Source organism: Choristoneura fumiferana, chromosome Z (genome assembly GCF_025370935.1).
Source record: "Choristoneura fumiferana chromosome Z, NRCan_CFum_1, whole genome shotgun sequence".
Lineage (NCBI taxonomy): Eukaryota > Metazoa > Arthropoda > Insecta > Lepidoptera > Tortricidae > Choristoneura > Choristoneura fumiferana.
Genome location: NC_133472.1, coordinates 37,334,439 through 37,351,930, shown reverse-complemented (window position 1 = coordinate 37,351,930; position 17,492 = coordinate 37,334,439). Strand labels below are relative to the sequence as shown.

The 17,492-nt window shown below is 39.0% G+C and overlaps 1 protein-coding gene across 2 annotated transcripts in view; it reads left to right on the top strand.

The window, feature by feature from the left end:
* Positions 1 to 8,642, top strand: part of mirr (iroquois-class homeodomain protein mirror) — a 61,939-nt gene extending 53,297 nt beyond the window's left edge. For both annotated transcript variants that reach the window (XM_074099193.1, XM_074099185.1), the window contains exons 4-5: positions 6,072 to 6,370; positions 6,496 to 8,642. In XM_074099193.1, coding sequence (XP_073955294.1) covers positions 6,072 to 6,370; positions 6,496 to 7,010 — 814 coding nt within the window. In that variant the 3' untranslated portion in view covers positions 7,011 to 8,642. The remainder of the gene's footprint in view (positions 1 to 6,071; positions 6,371 to 6,495) is intronic.
* The last annotated feature ends 8,850 nt before the right edge of the window (positions 8,643 to 17,492 follow it).

Below are 17,492 nucleotides of genomic sequence, written 5' to 3'. Positions count from 1 at the left end.
ACATTAATTGATACTTGTTCAACAGATCATACGCAGGCAGGAATAATTATCAAGTTAATTATATGCATTTACATATTAAATATACCTATTTACTTCGTAAATATATTCTATCTACTATGTAGCAAATGTGGTACTCACAATTGATCTGCGTGAAGTCCGGTAAGCTTGATTCATGCTAGAAATCATTTGAGATCTGTAGTTCACACGCAGGGGCTCTGTAAACAAAAAATAAGAGATTTTACGTTTAAAAATGCAACTGCATCAAAAAACATCACTATCGCATTTAATTCTTCTCCTTCTAGTTGGTGCCGAACAAGAGCTTATTGTTATCACGTGTAACTGCTTAAGTCTGTTGTACTTCTATAATCTTTGTGTTGATTCATATTTTTAGGATATATTATTTACTGCACCGCCGTTACATTTCTGAAACTGACATTGATGAAGTAATTCTATTGTATTTATTGTTTATGTGCGCCAAGTAGACCGTTTCAGACTTTACTTACTTTATATTTGATGCCGGGCTCTAAATCCTTATCAAATACTTTTATTGTATTATTTAAATGAAATGCAGAAGGATGACGTTAATAAAATTATAATACGTAAAATGAGTACTTAACTTATTTATATTTTTCGTAGCGTAAATTGTTACAACAATATACAATTTAGTTTTCTTATCACAGTATGTTTATTACAATAAATATTATTGCAGTATTCTTAACTTTGCTTTCCATGATTTGTACAAAACTGGCATTAAAAATAAATCACAGTAATGTAGTGATGTCTCCTCTCCTCGGTTCGTTATAAATTTGATCAAATTAATAATCCTGATAAGTTATGATAGATCACGATTATCTTTAATCCGTATAACAATAGGTGGCTAATGCAATGGGAATTCTCCGCTTTTCTTCCTTTAACTTGGAAACTGTAAATGTTATCAAATGAGCAGTTTTTTAAGCTCTGTTTCATGAGAAACAGGCCCAATATATTGAAAAAAGTTACTGTTGCTTCATTGTTAGCGGGGTTGAAGGAGATTTTACCGCTGATTGCATACAATATCAATTAATTTTTGTTTTTAACACGTTTGATCGATCCGTCGCGTCACTGATAACTTTGTTGGGATACTGCTTTGAGTTTTTTCTCTGAGAGATCAATAACAAAAGGCAACAGTTTAATTGCCAGAGAGTACGTAAATACAAAGACAGATTGTTACTGGTATTAATTAACTGAGCGGCGACATACTTACATGCCCACTATTACGTTATCGCCGACTCCAACGTCGCTCGGGTCAGCTAACAATTTTAACAGAAAAATAATTTGCCACTGATAACGACGACAATTTATGTCTTGTTTTTTCCATTCAGAGAACACTGGATTTAATGCACAACGTGTCATTGAAGTTATACTTTGTTCCTCTGCGATTTTTTCAATCAAGTGCGTCTGGCACCTCGATACATAACGCCGCGAAGATAAATGTAACTAATGATAGTAAGATATCCAAAATGAAATAGATTTAATTTATTGTTGTTGAACTAAGAGCAGGTGTCACATCCTCATCCCATCTGGATACCAGGCGATCCAATTCAGTTTTTCCTGTTTAATCTATACGAAGGCTCAATATTGAAAAAGTAACCCCCCAATGTAAACTAAAACAAAGATGGCGTATTTGTCGGAAGCGCTGGTGCCGTGCACGCTCCGCCAGCCGTGTGACATGCGCCGCCCTAACCTCCAGATAACGCCCTTCCTGTCCGCTGCCTACCTTGACGATTGGCCCTTAAACGAAAAAACACAAAATGTAATTATTTCCAAAGTCAGCTACAAATGTCACTCAGGCTCATTAAGTTTTGGGCGCAAGCATGTGCTCCCTCCGTTGTTTTTGAAGGGAGTTTATGCATGGGGCTGACCAATTAGTCGTCGGATAGCATGTTCAGGTGGCGGCTATCGGCTCGCGCACCCGCGTGCGGTTGGCCGTAATAGCGCTTTGCCCGCTCATAATGTGTTTTTGGCGTGCCGCGCCCCCAACCGCCCTATCTACCCACCAATATTTAGGGCCTGTATCGTACCTTTTAAAACTTCGTCCATAACCCGAGATTGGTCGTTGCGTGCGCCCATTCCTATATTACGAAGCAAAATAATTAGTTTTATCTCATATCATTTTTACGAACATAGTAATTTACTTGTAGCATGAAAGGCGGTGTTTGTTGGTTTATTTTTTCATGTAGTCATACCGTGTTTCACAACGACTGGGTTTATGTTCTTTCTTTATTATTAGTCCTCACTGTTCTGTTGATCAATCAGTCGTAGCTTAGTAAAATACATAGTCTCCGTTAAGCTATAAATAACTGAACCTGATGATAATGAAAGTAGTTATACGTTTCCACTCCCTCGGTGTTCGGAACAATATTAAACATTGTTGATCAATACGTTATTTTATTACAATTTGTCTATCTTGTCACCGTGCGAGAACAAGTTCTGGCAGTAACAAGATATGCCCTCATATGACACTGTCCCTGTCCCGAGACCATTTTAACACGAACCTGTTCGCTTGTCAACTTTTTTCAAAACTCCTAGTCCGTAGATTAATTTGTTGATGGACCTACTGGCGTGTAAAGAAAACGGTGTACATCTATTACCTCTCAAAATATCGCACCGTGTAATTCTACACCGTCGACGATGTCATTGGTTAAATCGAGGTGTAGTAACATAATACTCCGAAGCCTTTAACCTGCGTCACTCCCCTGGCGGCATGATCACTCATATTAAAAAGGAGTATACAATTACATCTTAGTTATTCGTTTCGAATACGGTCGGCTCTTAATTATCATAAAACTCTATCGTTTATATACTGTTACGAGTATACAGTCATTTTGAAACAGATTATGCTTCCGTTAGTTTTAAAAATATATTTACCGCTACGCTACACTGACGAGCAAAAATTGGTCTAAAGAAATTTTTGATTGAAGAGATGAAGGGACGAATAATATGTACGTAAAATACAGGTGTATTCAGTCGAGCTTAATCTAACCACCTGCTGAAATATTCCGGATTAATTTTGAGACGCCTTCTATAACGTTTCATAAAAACATAACCCTCCTTCGGTCAGTCGGGTAAAAACCGGCCAATAAACACACGGCTTATCGCCATGGATACCATACCGAAATAATAGAAAATAAAACCGTGGTCATTTTAATAAAAACAAAATAAAAGTAAAGGCTATACCCGTGTAAGAGAACAAAATATGCCTGTGACGTTATTAGCCAATGAATATATCCTATGTATTGGTAATAATGCTAGTTATTAATCTGCCAAGTTTTATCTCATAATTATTGACAGTTTCCTTGGAATGTCACTTGAAAGTTTTTTAGTTTTCTAAATCTATCTTGAAAACTACTGGTCCGTTTCTTTTGTGATTAACGTATGTTGTTAATGGCATAAAGAGGAATAAATCCGCAAAACACAAGACGTCTCTAGGTCAACATTAACGTGGTCATTTTTGATGTCAAATATTTCAAACTTTTTTTTGACACTTGTGCGTCAGACAGAGTCAGCGACACCCACCATTTTTTTTACACTGATGTGACATCTCTTTCCGTACAAATATATATTGGTTTGAAATCAATCGGCTTGGAGCAACAATTATTTTTTAATAAACTTTAGGTGCCTAATAGTATAGATCCCTAGAATGTACTCCATAACGAACTATAAGTATGATTAAATAATCTGTAGAATAATGATGATTTATATAAAATATCAATATACTCGTAGTACGTGTATACCTTAGTGATGTACTAGGCCGGTACGAGATTACTCAAAATTAAAAAATCACTATGTTGCTCCAAGCCGATTGATTTCAGACCTATATATATTTGTACGGAAAGAGATGTCACATCAGTGTAAAAAAAATTGTGCGTGTCGCTGACTCTGCGCACAAGTGTCAAAAACAGTTTGAAATATTTGACATCAAAAATGACCACGTTAATGTTGACCTAGAGACGTCTTGTGTTTTGCGAATTTATTCCTCTTCATGCCATTAACAACATACTTTAATCACAAAAGAAACGAACTAGTAGTTTTCAAGATATTTAGAAAAGTAAAAAAAACTTTCAAGTGACATTGCAAGGAAACTGTCAATAGTTATGAGATAAAACTTGGCAGATTAATAACTAGCATTATTACCAATACATAGGATATATTCATTGGCTAATAACGTCAGGGGCATATTTTGTTCCCTTACACGGGTATAGCCTTGGAACGAAAACTTCGCTTACTGAATCCGACTTGCACTCCCCGGTTATATTTATAATGAAAACCTGTTGATGCAAAATTCGTATTTTGTTTTAATACTCGCCATTACATTACTGCCGATACCACTCACCCCGAGTATCCCTCAGCCCCTTAAATATCATAATAAAAAGATAAATTTAGACGTCATAATTAACTGCAATGCAATCGTTTTAATAACAACAACTTTAGGTACCAGCAATATTTTTGTGTTTATCTCATTTTTATGAGTTTAAGTAGGAAGCATGAGGTGGTGGGTTAGATAGGGATTTAATTGAAGTAAGAGTAAGGGTGAGAAGGGGAAAGCCGCAACCGCCGCGCCGGCCGGGGCGCGACCACCGCGGGGGAAGAAAATAATAAAAAAAATGCACGCTTTGCGGAGCTATCCCCCGCGAGCCCGGATGCTGTGAAAGTGGCACGCCGTGGATAAATGAAGCTTTTTTGTTTGTGGAATACGCCTAAGCCTGGCGTCGCTCCACTTTCGTATTGTCACTTCAATTCTATGGATGTTAGTTCATTCATGGAGCTCGCTCCGGCGCGAATGTCATTAAATTTATGTCGCCTTAAAGCGATGTTTTATGCTCAAATTATCATTTAACGTTCTGCTAACTCACTATCGCGCTACTTAAATCCTTTCTTAGCTCCGCGGGGGTTTCGCAGTTGCGTTCGTACAATGTACCTAGCCTAGATGCGTACATACAGTCATATACATGATTTATTAAAGGACACAGTATTTCTTGCGACTATACAGAGCTTTAGGAGAAAAACAAATGTCATTATTGGATTAATGTTAATATCTAAGGTGTTTATTCGGTCGGAGTGAGAAGAATTATTGAGTCAACGACGAGCTTAACAATGGAAATCACGAGTTCACCCGAGGTGTGTGTGGGAGGATCGCTACCCTACTAGCAACGGATAAGACTCAAAACAGAACGTGGGGTTAAGCGATAAGGGGCAATGCCCGTCACTTATACGATTTAAGTGACAGTTTTATTAATTTCCCATACAACTCATCCCCATTTTCCACCCCACTCTATTTCCGACTGCGTTGCATTGGCGGCATATGGAGTCGGCAGTGTTCGCGCCACGCTCCACAACGAAAATGTTATAAAATTTTAAACAATGTGGGGGTAATAACAAAGTCAGTGACATTGCTTTGAAGCAGCTGATTTATTAAACGGAATTATTAGTTTGTAGACGGGTCAAGAATTATAAAGGGAGATATCGTAATAATAACGGTATGGTTAGGAAAATTAACGTAGGTTTCTTCTCAATTAACTAAATAAGTATAACTTTTTATAGCTTAAAGATAGGTATAATTTGACTTTTTCTATTAGGCTAGCGTTTATTTTCTTGACACAGTGTTAACGATTATGATTTAATCAATTAATAATACTTTAGAGAATTGCATCGTAATAAAGATAGGGCAATTCAAATAAGGGCGCACGGTCCAACAAATGCGTGCTGGCTGTGTCTTAGATAAGCCGGGCTTAAAGCTAGCGCAGCAGTTGATGGCTTATCTCGATTTCAATTATTATGCTGGTGCGTTCATTGGCAGCGAGCGCCGAGGGTCCGCAGGGCGGACTCGATCCCTGTTATCTTGAATCTCGCCCAAATCAGACTCTGCCGTTTACGCTTGATTGTTCCCATAAAAATTTAAGTACCTCGACCGGGGATGAAAATTTGCGTGCTTGTCTCCTCACTGGAGATCGGTGACGGTCATCACGCCATTATGACACAATCAGATTGTTTTTTATTTTTTATTAATTTACATATTTCTCTTTTTTTGACAGTTATGGTATGGACTTAAATGGAGCTAGGAGAAAAAATGCTACACGAGAAACAACGAGCACCCTCAAAGCATGGCTCAACGAGCACAAGAAGAACCCGTACCCGACGAAGGGCGAGAAGATAATGCTCGCGATCATCACCAAGATGACGCTCACGCAGGTGTCCACGTGGTTCGCCAACGCGCGGCGCCGCCTCAAGAAGGAGAACAAGATGACGTGGGAGCCCAGGAATAGGGTCGACGACGATGACAATAATAATGACGATGACGACCACAAGAGCACCGACGGAAAGGACGTGCTAGGTACGTAACCGACAATCCGAATTACACCCACGTTATGTCAATTAATGCTCGGCGAAATGTGGGTAGACTGAGTGTGACTGCTAACTTTTCGGAAGGTTTTTAAAGGTGCTATTGTTTTGTTATAGATGGAAAGGATTCAGGCACAGGTTCCAGCGAAGATGGCGATCGGCCACAGCAAAGGTTGGATATGCTAGGGCAGAGGACGGAGTCAGAGTGGTCGGAGTCGCGCGCGGACAGCGGGCCGGAGTCGCCGGAGCCGTACGAGCGGCCGCTGCATCCCGCGTATCAGCACCTCCCAGCGCGCGCGCCGCCCGGCAGCACGCCCGCTTCCGCCAAGCCGCGGATATGGTCGCTGGCGGACATGGCCAGCAAGGACGGGGACGCGCCCGCGCCGCCGCCGGCCGCCTCCTTCTACCAGTCGGCGGCGGCGGCGGCGGCGGCGGCGCGGCTGGCGCACCCCTATGGGCGCGCCGAGCTGTACCGCGGCCTGTACCCGCCCGCCACGCCGGCCGACGTGGCGCTGCTGGAGTACTCGCGCTCGCTGGCGCTGGGCGCGCCCGCGCCTGCGCCGCCCGCGCCCTCGCCCTCCTCCTCGTCCACGTCCTCGCTGGCCGAGCCGCCGCCCCCGCCCCGCGCCTGACCGCCGTCCCACCGCCCCCCGCTGGCGCATCGACAATAACCACGACCCGCGAGACGCGGCCGACGCCGCCGGTCGACACGCACGCACGCGAGGGCCTTCTCACCTGTAAATAGATGTCTAGAATAATGATATAAATATGTATACATATACTTGATACATGATAATAAGTAATGTGCACCGGTAGAGAAGCTTAATATTGTGATAGTGGAGCGGAGAGGCGGCCGCGCCGACTGACCGACAATACTAGGTGCTAACCAGTTGGACCTTGAACACGTTGATGTAGTTATATTTGGAGGTGGTTAAACAAAGTGATCTTTAATTCAAATGTAGGTATTAACATGTGTTACGTTTTCTTATAGATAAAATAACACAGTTTTAGACTTTTATTTGTAGAGTGTAAATTATTATTTTCAAATTACTCTCCTTATAATTTAGTGCCTATACGTCCAATTTATGTCTATTGTTTAATAGTGTTTTAGGTAAATCTAACATCGCATTTTAACTATTTATTTTACGAGGTCAGTAGATATAACCTTTTATTATAAGTTTAAATAACTACCAGTACCAGATTTGTCGAGGATTTTGGAAATCTGTGTAATTCATTTCTAGTCAGAAGACTATGATCGTCTATGTTAAACATAAAGGAAATTGCATTATTAATGACGTTTCATTTGTCATTAGAGTGTCGTAAATATTTTAACATACTGTAGGTACATATTTAGTGAAGAGTTTAGAAATTAGGAGGACTAGTGCGCTGGGCCGGTCGCCGGCGGGTCGCAGCCCCCTCCCGCTGTAAATACTGTAATACTGAGCCCTCCCTAGCACTCGTGTATGTAATGTACATAGGCTCGCGACCCCGCCGCCGCTCGCGCCGCTCTAGTCCTGCACAAGTATTCCGTTCGAAAATAATAACTAGAATTTGTCTCTCCGAAGTAACTGGAATTTACTTACGTCTAAGATGGCCTTGTATTATTGTATTAAAGTTGATCGATGAATGTATAGTTGTATTCTCGTTTATTTCCTTAATACTGTAAAATATTTTTAAAGGTAGAGACTGAAAGTCCAAAATTGAGTCTATAGTTTTGTACATACTGTCACTGTTGTAAGTAAATATTGTAATAACATGAATATTTAAGAGATGGTAAACGCAATAAATTTTCTGTATTAGAGGTCTCTTTGATGTAAATAACGATACCTGCAGACGGCGTACATTATGTGGAAATTCAAAATAATAGTTACGTAAACAACGAAATATTTCCCTAAGTTGAGATGGGTTGGTTCCGATTGGCATGGGAGTTATGTTTAGATTATTTTATCTTTTTACCGCTGTATTTTCTTGTTCTATCACCTATTACTAGCAGTGCAATAGATTTTTCCTAAATTTAAAATGTGTTGGTAGGACCAGTGGGTCTGGAAACCAAGTACTGTCACTTGACTGCTGTTCGAACACTCCCACTTCCATGTTTTAGAAGAAAACGCAATATAAGTTTTCCTATAAATGTTCCCAAATTAATGGAATGTCCTTAGTACTCGTAACTAAATAAACTGTGTTTTTTTAGCTTCAATCTCATTGAAATCGTACCCCAGGAAGGTGTGTGAATAGATGCAATAAAATTTAATACAGAAATATTACATTTGCTTTTTATTTATAAACATTATTTTGTTACCTGAAAATGAGCATGAAAGAGCTCGTAAACGTGAACAATAGAAATAAGTGCTTCATGAATCACCCTTAATAAACAAATAATAAAATAAACCGGTAGTATTCATCCATCTGGGCTTTGGTGGTAGATGGTGGTATACATTCCGCCGCCACAAAGCGCACCTAGCATCCGTTTACTGGCAACACTCGTAATGTAATAGATGCCGCGCCGCCGGTCGCGTAAAGTTGCGGACGGGCCTTCGGGGTCAGTTTACACCGAGACATATTTCATTGAAAGAATCCGTCAAAGCAGTACCCGTTTACGCATCCTCTCAATAAAATGTGCCGCGTTGCTCAGTTGCGTCTCACGTAGCATATCCATCTAATAGGTACTTATGCCTGCGGCCGCTTGAAGCATGTTTTACGGATACGGCCATTTGAGCCTTAAATATTTTTCACACATTTCGCAGTGGACTCAAAACCTATAGGGTAGGTACTTCCTGTAGACCTAGAATCATGAGAAATTTGTCAAGGAGGTAGGTGTCTTACAGCACAAGGTAAAGGAAAAAATCCGAAAATCGCTTATTTGTTGCTCCATCCCAAAAAAAAAATGTTTTTTTATGGCCTAGGTACGGTTCACGAGGCCCCGAGTTCGAATCCTAGAATAGTTATAATTTCATTTATGTTTTCGTTTATTTACTTTTATTTTTCCATTGTGTTAAATATTTAATATTTTAAAGGAAAAAAACAATTGGATAAAACGGGAAAAAATCTTAAGACTATCAACGATCTATTTACATACAAATTTGTGCGGAACCCTCGGTGCGTGAGTCCGACTCGCACTTGACTGTTTTTTTTTTAACTTCTCTCAAGGAATATAAAGGTTTGCCTAATATTAAGTCTCATATCGGGAAATACAAAATAATCTTGTTTGATCCTCTGACTGCATCTTTCATGAATGTATAGGTAGGTGGATTTAACTCGGGTAGCTCAAACCGTCAAGAATTTCTTTAAATGAACTAAAAGAATTTCCTTGCAAAGTAACGCCTGATTCATTAAATTATTTAATTATTTTTTTGCCTAAGTGACCTAATAGTGACACCCGTGCTACGAAGTCGAGTCCAATAATACCTACGTCATTAATTTAATCCCTTAGTCCAACCCCTTTACGCTATCTATTTATAGTATAGAAGAAAGTACTGGACAGGACAGTACAAAACATGTACTTCCTTCCTTTTGGACTCTTTCGCAATCGAATTACCTACAAATAAAATTTTCATTAAAGTATAAAAAGTTCAAAATAAAAGCCATCTTCTACGAGTTTCATAACGATTTTTTGACAATCGTATTGTTTTTAATAATTTTGGCATTTAATTTCGACAACCGGATGGCCAAGTGGTTAAAAGAACCTGACTACGAAGCTTGAGGTCCCGGTTCGATTCCCGGCCAGAGCACATATTTTTATGAATAATACGAATGTTTGTTTTCGGGTTTTGGATTATCCGTTGCTTAGTACCTATCCATACTCGTAGTACAAACTTTGCTTAGTTTGGGACTAGGTCAATTGGTGTCAAGTGTCCCATGATATTTATTATTATTTATTAATAAGAGTATGGTTACTTACCCTTAGGTACGATATGTGAAGTAACACGTAAAGATCAGGACGTCACTTTCTTCCTATCAGATTTAGTTTGGATTGCTAGAAAAACTTCTGCGGTTAGACGAACGTGATAAACTGATAACTTGAAGTCTACTTGTAACAGTTGTAACCACGATGGCTGCAATGTAGCTAAAACGTTGAGGTAATTTAAACAATATTCATTATCATTAGGTACAATCGAGTTCATAAACTTGTGTACAAAAATTTCATCAATAATATCTGAACACGACTATTGTTAACGGCGTAGAGGCGTGTTCAGATATTTTTGATCAAATTTTTGCTCAGAAGTTTATAAACTCGACTGCACTTGATTAAGGCTGCATTTCCACCAGATACGAGCGAGGAATGTGTTTTTCATCTCTAGTGAAAACAGGTGAGCGGAGCGAGGAAAACGTATGTAGGTAAATGAAGCGTTTCTATTGGTTCATGAAAACCACATTCCTCGCACATCTTTGGTTGAAACTCACCCTAACTCACCATTCGCGAGACGAAGCAACAATTTCGTGCCAAATTTGAGTTCCTCTTCCATCCACTTTCTACGCTTGTCGCATCTAGGTTTACATCGGCGCATGCACTACTCTGTCTATCAACATCGTAAATAAGCTTCTGCTTGGTTGTTACTGAGCCAAGTATTCAAGAATCCGCGTTCTTGGCTAATTCTACATGACTGGCTGTGCTCCGCTTGAGACTGAGTCTGTATATTCGCCAATAACTTTTTTTTACTGCGATCTGTTTGCGTTTTGGATGTGCTATTTATTAAAAAAAAATAGGCACTACAATGGCTCATGGAAGGTTTAGCAAAAGCAGTTTCTAAATAAAATATCAAATAAGTTTAATAAAACTTAAAATTAGTTTAGTTTTTGCCTTTACCCGACAACGGTAAAGCCCAGAAGAAAGGGATATAATTTTAGCAACCTGTGTAAAGTATGTATGTTTGTATTTGCGTGTGTTTCACTGCAATGTGCAAACTACTTGCCAGTTTTCCATTAAGATGAGTAGCGATTGAGAGCGATGGCAGCACGTATCAAAAATACTAGATATTCTCCACTTTTCTCGCTAAGCGGAAGATAAGTTTATTTAAGTAGTATATGGAGAGGCAAAGCCGCCCCCACATATAATACTCCTGATCCGCCTCCTTTCTTACTTTCACCTGGATGAGTTCATAAAATAATTTGCGCTACGAGTAAGGTATGTGTTCCTACCAGAATGGTTTCTAGGCGTCACGAGAACTACGAAATCAGAAAGATGCAAGGGGAGTACGGGACGGAAGCCATTAAAATACAGACTGGCTAGAACCAAAAAGTAGTATCTGGGTAATGGTGTACTACGTTCTTATCTTATAGCAAAATCCTAAAAATATTACCGATCAAACGGATAAAAAATTCAAATCTGCTGCCAAAGGACATTAATATCTAAGGCGTATTATAAAATCAACGATTAGAAATATCATTGATGTTTATATCATGGGTATCTTAGGTACCTTACCTACTACAAATAGCGTATGTTATGTTTAAAAAAATAATGCATTTGTTTTTAGTAAAAAAACATATAGGTAGGTAAGCGAGTGAATTGGAGTACTTACTTGCAGTCTACATAACGTCAAGTCGGGGTTACCTTAGCCCCAAAAATAGCTTTGTCACTCCAAAAAACACAGCTTTATTCTACGTTTTTCAAGCAGTTAATAGGCTTAACAAAAGGACAAGATGTAAGTACTTACCTACAATGAAAAAGACTATTTCAACGAGATATTGTAAAAAATACATAAAAACTAGCTGTAGCCCGCGACTCCGGTCGCGAAGAATTCGTTTATCGCTATCCCGCGGGTACTATGCATTTTTCCGGGAAAAGAAGTAGCTTAAGTATGTTCTCTCTCGGATGTCCAACTATCTCCATACCGAATTTCGTCTAAATCGGTTCAGCGGTTGAAGCGTGAAAAGGTAACAGACAGACAGTTACTTTCACATTTTGTAGAGGCAAGCAAAGTTACTCTCCTGGGCTAATGTAACCCGACCCATAAAAGCACGACTACCGACGGAGTGGCTGCAGCTACATCTCTATGAACTGTTGTAGACACTACACAAGTTATATCAACGCGGCTCAAGTAGAGCAAATGCATATATAAATCAATCGATTACGGCTCACCCCTATATTCCCACCTCATCTAGCCATCTAATTAGACATCAAAGAAGCTTCAGTGGTGAACTCTTTATTATGAAAACGTACAAAATTTTACGTGCCGTGGTTGGACAAAATACACATAAATCATTGAAGTTGAGAGCTTTGATGTATTACGTCAGTTTTCACCAGCTCATAGTAAGGGAGTAAATACATTCATTCAGTTCAGCTTACTACTCTACAAGAAAATATTGATTAGTGATCATCATGAATGAAAAGAAGAAAATTTTACGTATCCGTAATTTTTCCGACAAGTATACAAACCAACACATAAATCAAAATTCGATTTGATGTGCTCGTGTCCAGGTGTGTAGCCGTCGAGCGCCCGACTAGAGGGCTGCTTATCAAGTGTTGCTTTACGCTTAACATAGACAGTCTAGTGCAATGTGTCGTCATGAACAACTTTAAAGGGAGTAAATACATTCATTAACCAAAAGACAGTTCCAGCAAAATACTTCATTCATACCTAGTTGAAAATGATGAAAGTTCGTTTACTACTACTTAGAAAATTAAATATTACCACAAAGAGCCGATTAGCACATTGATCATCATGTAAAATCAAGTAATATTTTTCTAAGGAATTTGTATTGTGTACGGAATCTTCCATATTTTATACCTTAGGCTGCTATTTACTCTTAAACTACATACTAATAATTCTCAAGCCATTTTAGCCGTTATAACTTTCCTTGTAAATTTAGTATACTTATTTCCATCCTGAATTTTTTCATTTTTATTCACCCAACAGTTCCTTCTTCGGTCATAATCGACTCTCGTTCGTAATTCCTAATTTTCCGCCCTAAAGATACAATGTACTATTTAATCACACTTGCTCGTAAACAGTATCGTTACATGCTGGCTACCTTTTTAGTTGCAACCCCCCAAATAAAACCCTCGAACTTTTGTTCTTGTCATTAAACCCAAGGTCGGTAAATGAGTAATACTGCTGCGCGCGCTGCTGCTGCACGACCTGCAGGTGCATCTGCGCCCGTGTGTCAGGCACATACTGCGGAGGGGGATGGCGGCGTGGAGCTTGCGCTGCTAAGAGTGCAGCCAGCGCTGGGTATCGGCAATTTTTGTAAAAATATTAGTTTTTCTTTTACAAATATACAATTTTACTCGCAAATGTGATGAAAAACATTGTATGTCGCACGGGCGGTACTAGAATTACGAACCCTCAAGTCAAGCCCGAAGTCGAGGGCTTCTAGTAGACTCTAGTTCGTAATTCTTTATTTACCGCCCTTAAGACACAACGAACTACTACCACTTTGACGGCGTGACTGATATGCATATTCATGCCACATTACAGCATTCTAGTACTAACGGTCTCTGAGCTTAGCCGCGGACGTACAGACAGACAGACAGACGGACAGGCATGGCGAAATTATAAGCCTAAAAAGTGATTCGCTACTTTTGATGCCAACTGTACAAGTAAGCTCATATTAAATATTAAACTCTTTGTAAATGCGTTAATTTAGTTTGATCACCTCGGACAGGTGATAATTCATATCCAATCCAACTTTTGGTAGCAACCCTGACGCGATATGTCTTACATTCATTATTTGCTCACGTATAGTAGATGAAAGGCGACCACGGTCTAAATAAACAAATAGTGTGAAGCACAGCCTGTGACAATGTCCAAAGGGACGCATGACGGAATTATAATGGTGTTCATGAGAACTCGATCGCTTTTATCCACCGGCGTTAATCGGGCCGGTCGATTTTTTTATAGTATGGCCTAATGAGAGATTTAACGCTTTATGTTTAATAAGAAGTGATTTTGTTAGAACGAATAATATCACATCTCCTGGAATAGTAGGTGAGAGGCGATGCTGCTGCGAGCTGCGTTGTTGGATGAAAGCGCAATAATATTTTCTACCTAGTAGGTACATCAACAGTTAAAGTTTTATTTAGAGATTTATATTATAAAATATGTACCTATTAACATATAACAAGTGAGGCGATTGCTATAAGTCTATAAAAAACTAGATTTTGCCCGCGAAGTCGTCTGCTAGGAGTTTGTTTATCGCTATCCCGTGGGAACTCTGGAATCCGGATGATTTCAGAATTTCCGGATTTTCCGAGAAAAAAACTATTCCATGAAAAGGTAGCAGACAGACAGTTACTTTTGCATTTCAAATATTAGTAAGGATAATAAAAATACTCCGTTGAAACCATTTCCTGCGTGCTGAACTATAAATTCGCAAATTAAAACAAATATCAAATAAAAATCCTTTGATGTACTATATTATTATATCATTCTAAATAAATTGGTTTTGTTTTTATTTGCATATTTAGCACATCTTATAGCCAAACTCAACCGATTGATGGCAAAAACAAATATTTATTAGCATAATCGGGCAAATAAATCTATCTATCTAATACCTTTAAACGAGCAATTCTTGTGTGTGTATATACCTGTATATTTCGGGGATCTCGGGAACGGCTCCCATGATTTCGATGAAATTTGGTATATAGGGGTTATCGGGGATGAAAAATCGATCTAGCTTGGTCTTATCTCTGGAAAAACGCTTGGTACAGTTTTAGCCCGAGCCGAGCTCGGTCACCCAGATATTGTTTATTAAGTGAGTTTACCTGACGTGAATACTAACAGCTACCTACTTATTATTATTATTATTTATAATGCACAGGCAGCTTATAGCTGATGCGTGCATATCATTGTTCACTTGTGTAATTGCCTTCAAAGTACTTATCAAGTCTGTTTTTAAAAGAATTCACTGAAGGTGCACTGATCACTGTCTCTGGCAAACTGTTCCACTGTTTCACTACGCGGTTGCCCAGGAAATGGCGCCTGGGGTTGCTTGTACTTAGAGTGCGTATCAGTTTCAGAGAGTGACCTCGCAGCCTCTCATTCATGCGCCGTGTAAATATGTCACTTAGTTCAGGTACATTATATACAGGGTGGCCCATTTATATCGGTCAGTATGGGAAAGTCTGAAACTATACGACATACGAAAATTTCTTCTTAGGAACCATGACATCGATTTTTAATAACAAGAAAAACTGCATTCATGCATTTAAAAAAAACTTGTACTCAGCTCGGGAATCGAACCCGGTTGTATTGAAAAAAAAAAAAAAAAGTTACACTATTTCTATTTAGATATCGATTGTGTACGTCTTAAGAAGTAAATGTGTATGAAACGTTATGTCTAAAATTAATAAAATGCATTGTTTTCACATACTTTAATTTATTTTAGTAGATGTTCGAAGTTTTTTTTTTCAAAACAACCGGGTTCGATTCCCCGAGCTGAGTACAGGTTTTTTCTAAATGCATTTATGCAGTTTTTCTTGTTATTAAAATCGATGTCATGGTTCCTAAGAAGAAATTTTCGTATGTCGTATAGTTTCAGACTTTGCCATATTGACCGATATAAATGGGCCACTGTCGTATTTTGGGACCAATATCTTGAAAGTAATACGTGTACTTAATTACGTTTTTGACATTTTAGAACACAATACAGCCACATCTAATCTGGAAATCTCGCTTAGGTATTATCCGGGTCGGGAAAGAGTGTCATCCCTCTTTCCCGACCCGGATAATACCGGGATGGAAATACCGACCCTGTTTTTCGTGTACACGCCCATAAAAGCTCCTGTCGGTTTCTATGGGCCTGTATACAAAAAACAGAGCCGTTATTTCCATGTCGGTGTTATCCGGTCCGGGAAAGAGTGTCATCCGCTTAAGTAGGGTTAAACTTGGAAAATTTGATAGTTTCTTATTGAACATGTTCAAAAGAAACACTTGAGTTAGGAACAAACGATTAGCATTCAATTGTTTTTATTTTACAGAGATAAAGTGTTTATAAACGTTCGGTGGTGCCACGGAGCTCCGCGGCTGCCCCTAACAAGACGTTCCCAAGGCCAATCAAGATTGCTGTACGGTGAGTCATGTCGAACTATTTACTTCCCATTTCAATTACAGTCTCACGAGGCAATCACCACTCATTGTCATTTCGAGATGCTCGCTTTGTTGTATATTTAACCGTCTATAACGCCGTCGTTCACCTCGCATAATAAAGCTATCGAAACGATTCACACATTAAAACCTAACTCCAACGTCACACCACCAAGTGACTTGAACATTTCATTCAAAATCGTGAGAGCGATATATGTGCTGACCGACAGGGACGGTTGGAAAAAAGTCTTAAGTTATTTTTACAAAGGCTCTCTCAGAACCCCGTGTTGTGTAAATAGTCGAACATGTTTCTACTACAAAGAAAACTTAATAGCCGATGACGGGCAAAAGTCAACATAACAATCTACGCACTGATTGCCCATAATTCCAAGCACTGGCTGGATACCTCTTAATACATCCATATTCTCCAAATATCTGAGATCATCCAACATTACCAACAATGGCTCTCGAAAATTTGTAACTTATGTTTCTGTTTATAACATTAGCATAAACATGGTTATCTATTGCATACCTGGTTACTAAAGCGTTGTTCGAATGTCCGATACTGTCTTCTGGTTTGCATCGAGATAAAGACTTAAACTAGATTGATTTACAGCCGTTTTTTCAATTTACGTTTGCAACGAATCCTTGGGACAGGAATTCTTATATCGTAGCGGCAACTGCTATGCCATCTAAAATATTGGACATCTCCATCTTGGTTGGTGTTTTGCTCTTTCTTTAGAAACAAACAATGAGTCGGGATCGTCAAGGGAATGTATGCATACTTTAAAGATGTTACGCTGTTCTTTTACGCGAGTACAATTTTTTTAAGTAAGTTTATTTTTTTGCACTAAAATTAAACAACACATAGGTACCTACATAAATATTACTTACCAGCGTTACATTGTAGTGGTGTTCAATGAGGTAGAGAGAACTAAATATCTACAACAAGTTTAGTTAATTAACGAGATCCAGTGTACAGTAGAGTTCATAAACTTGTGAGCAAAAATTTGATCAAAAATATCAGAACACGACTCTATTGTTAACGGCGTAGAAGCGTGTTCAGATATTATTGTTAAAATTTTTGCTCAC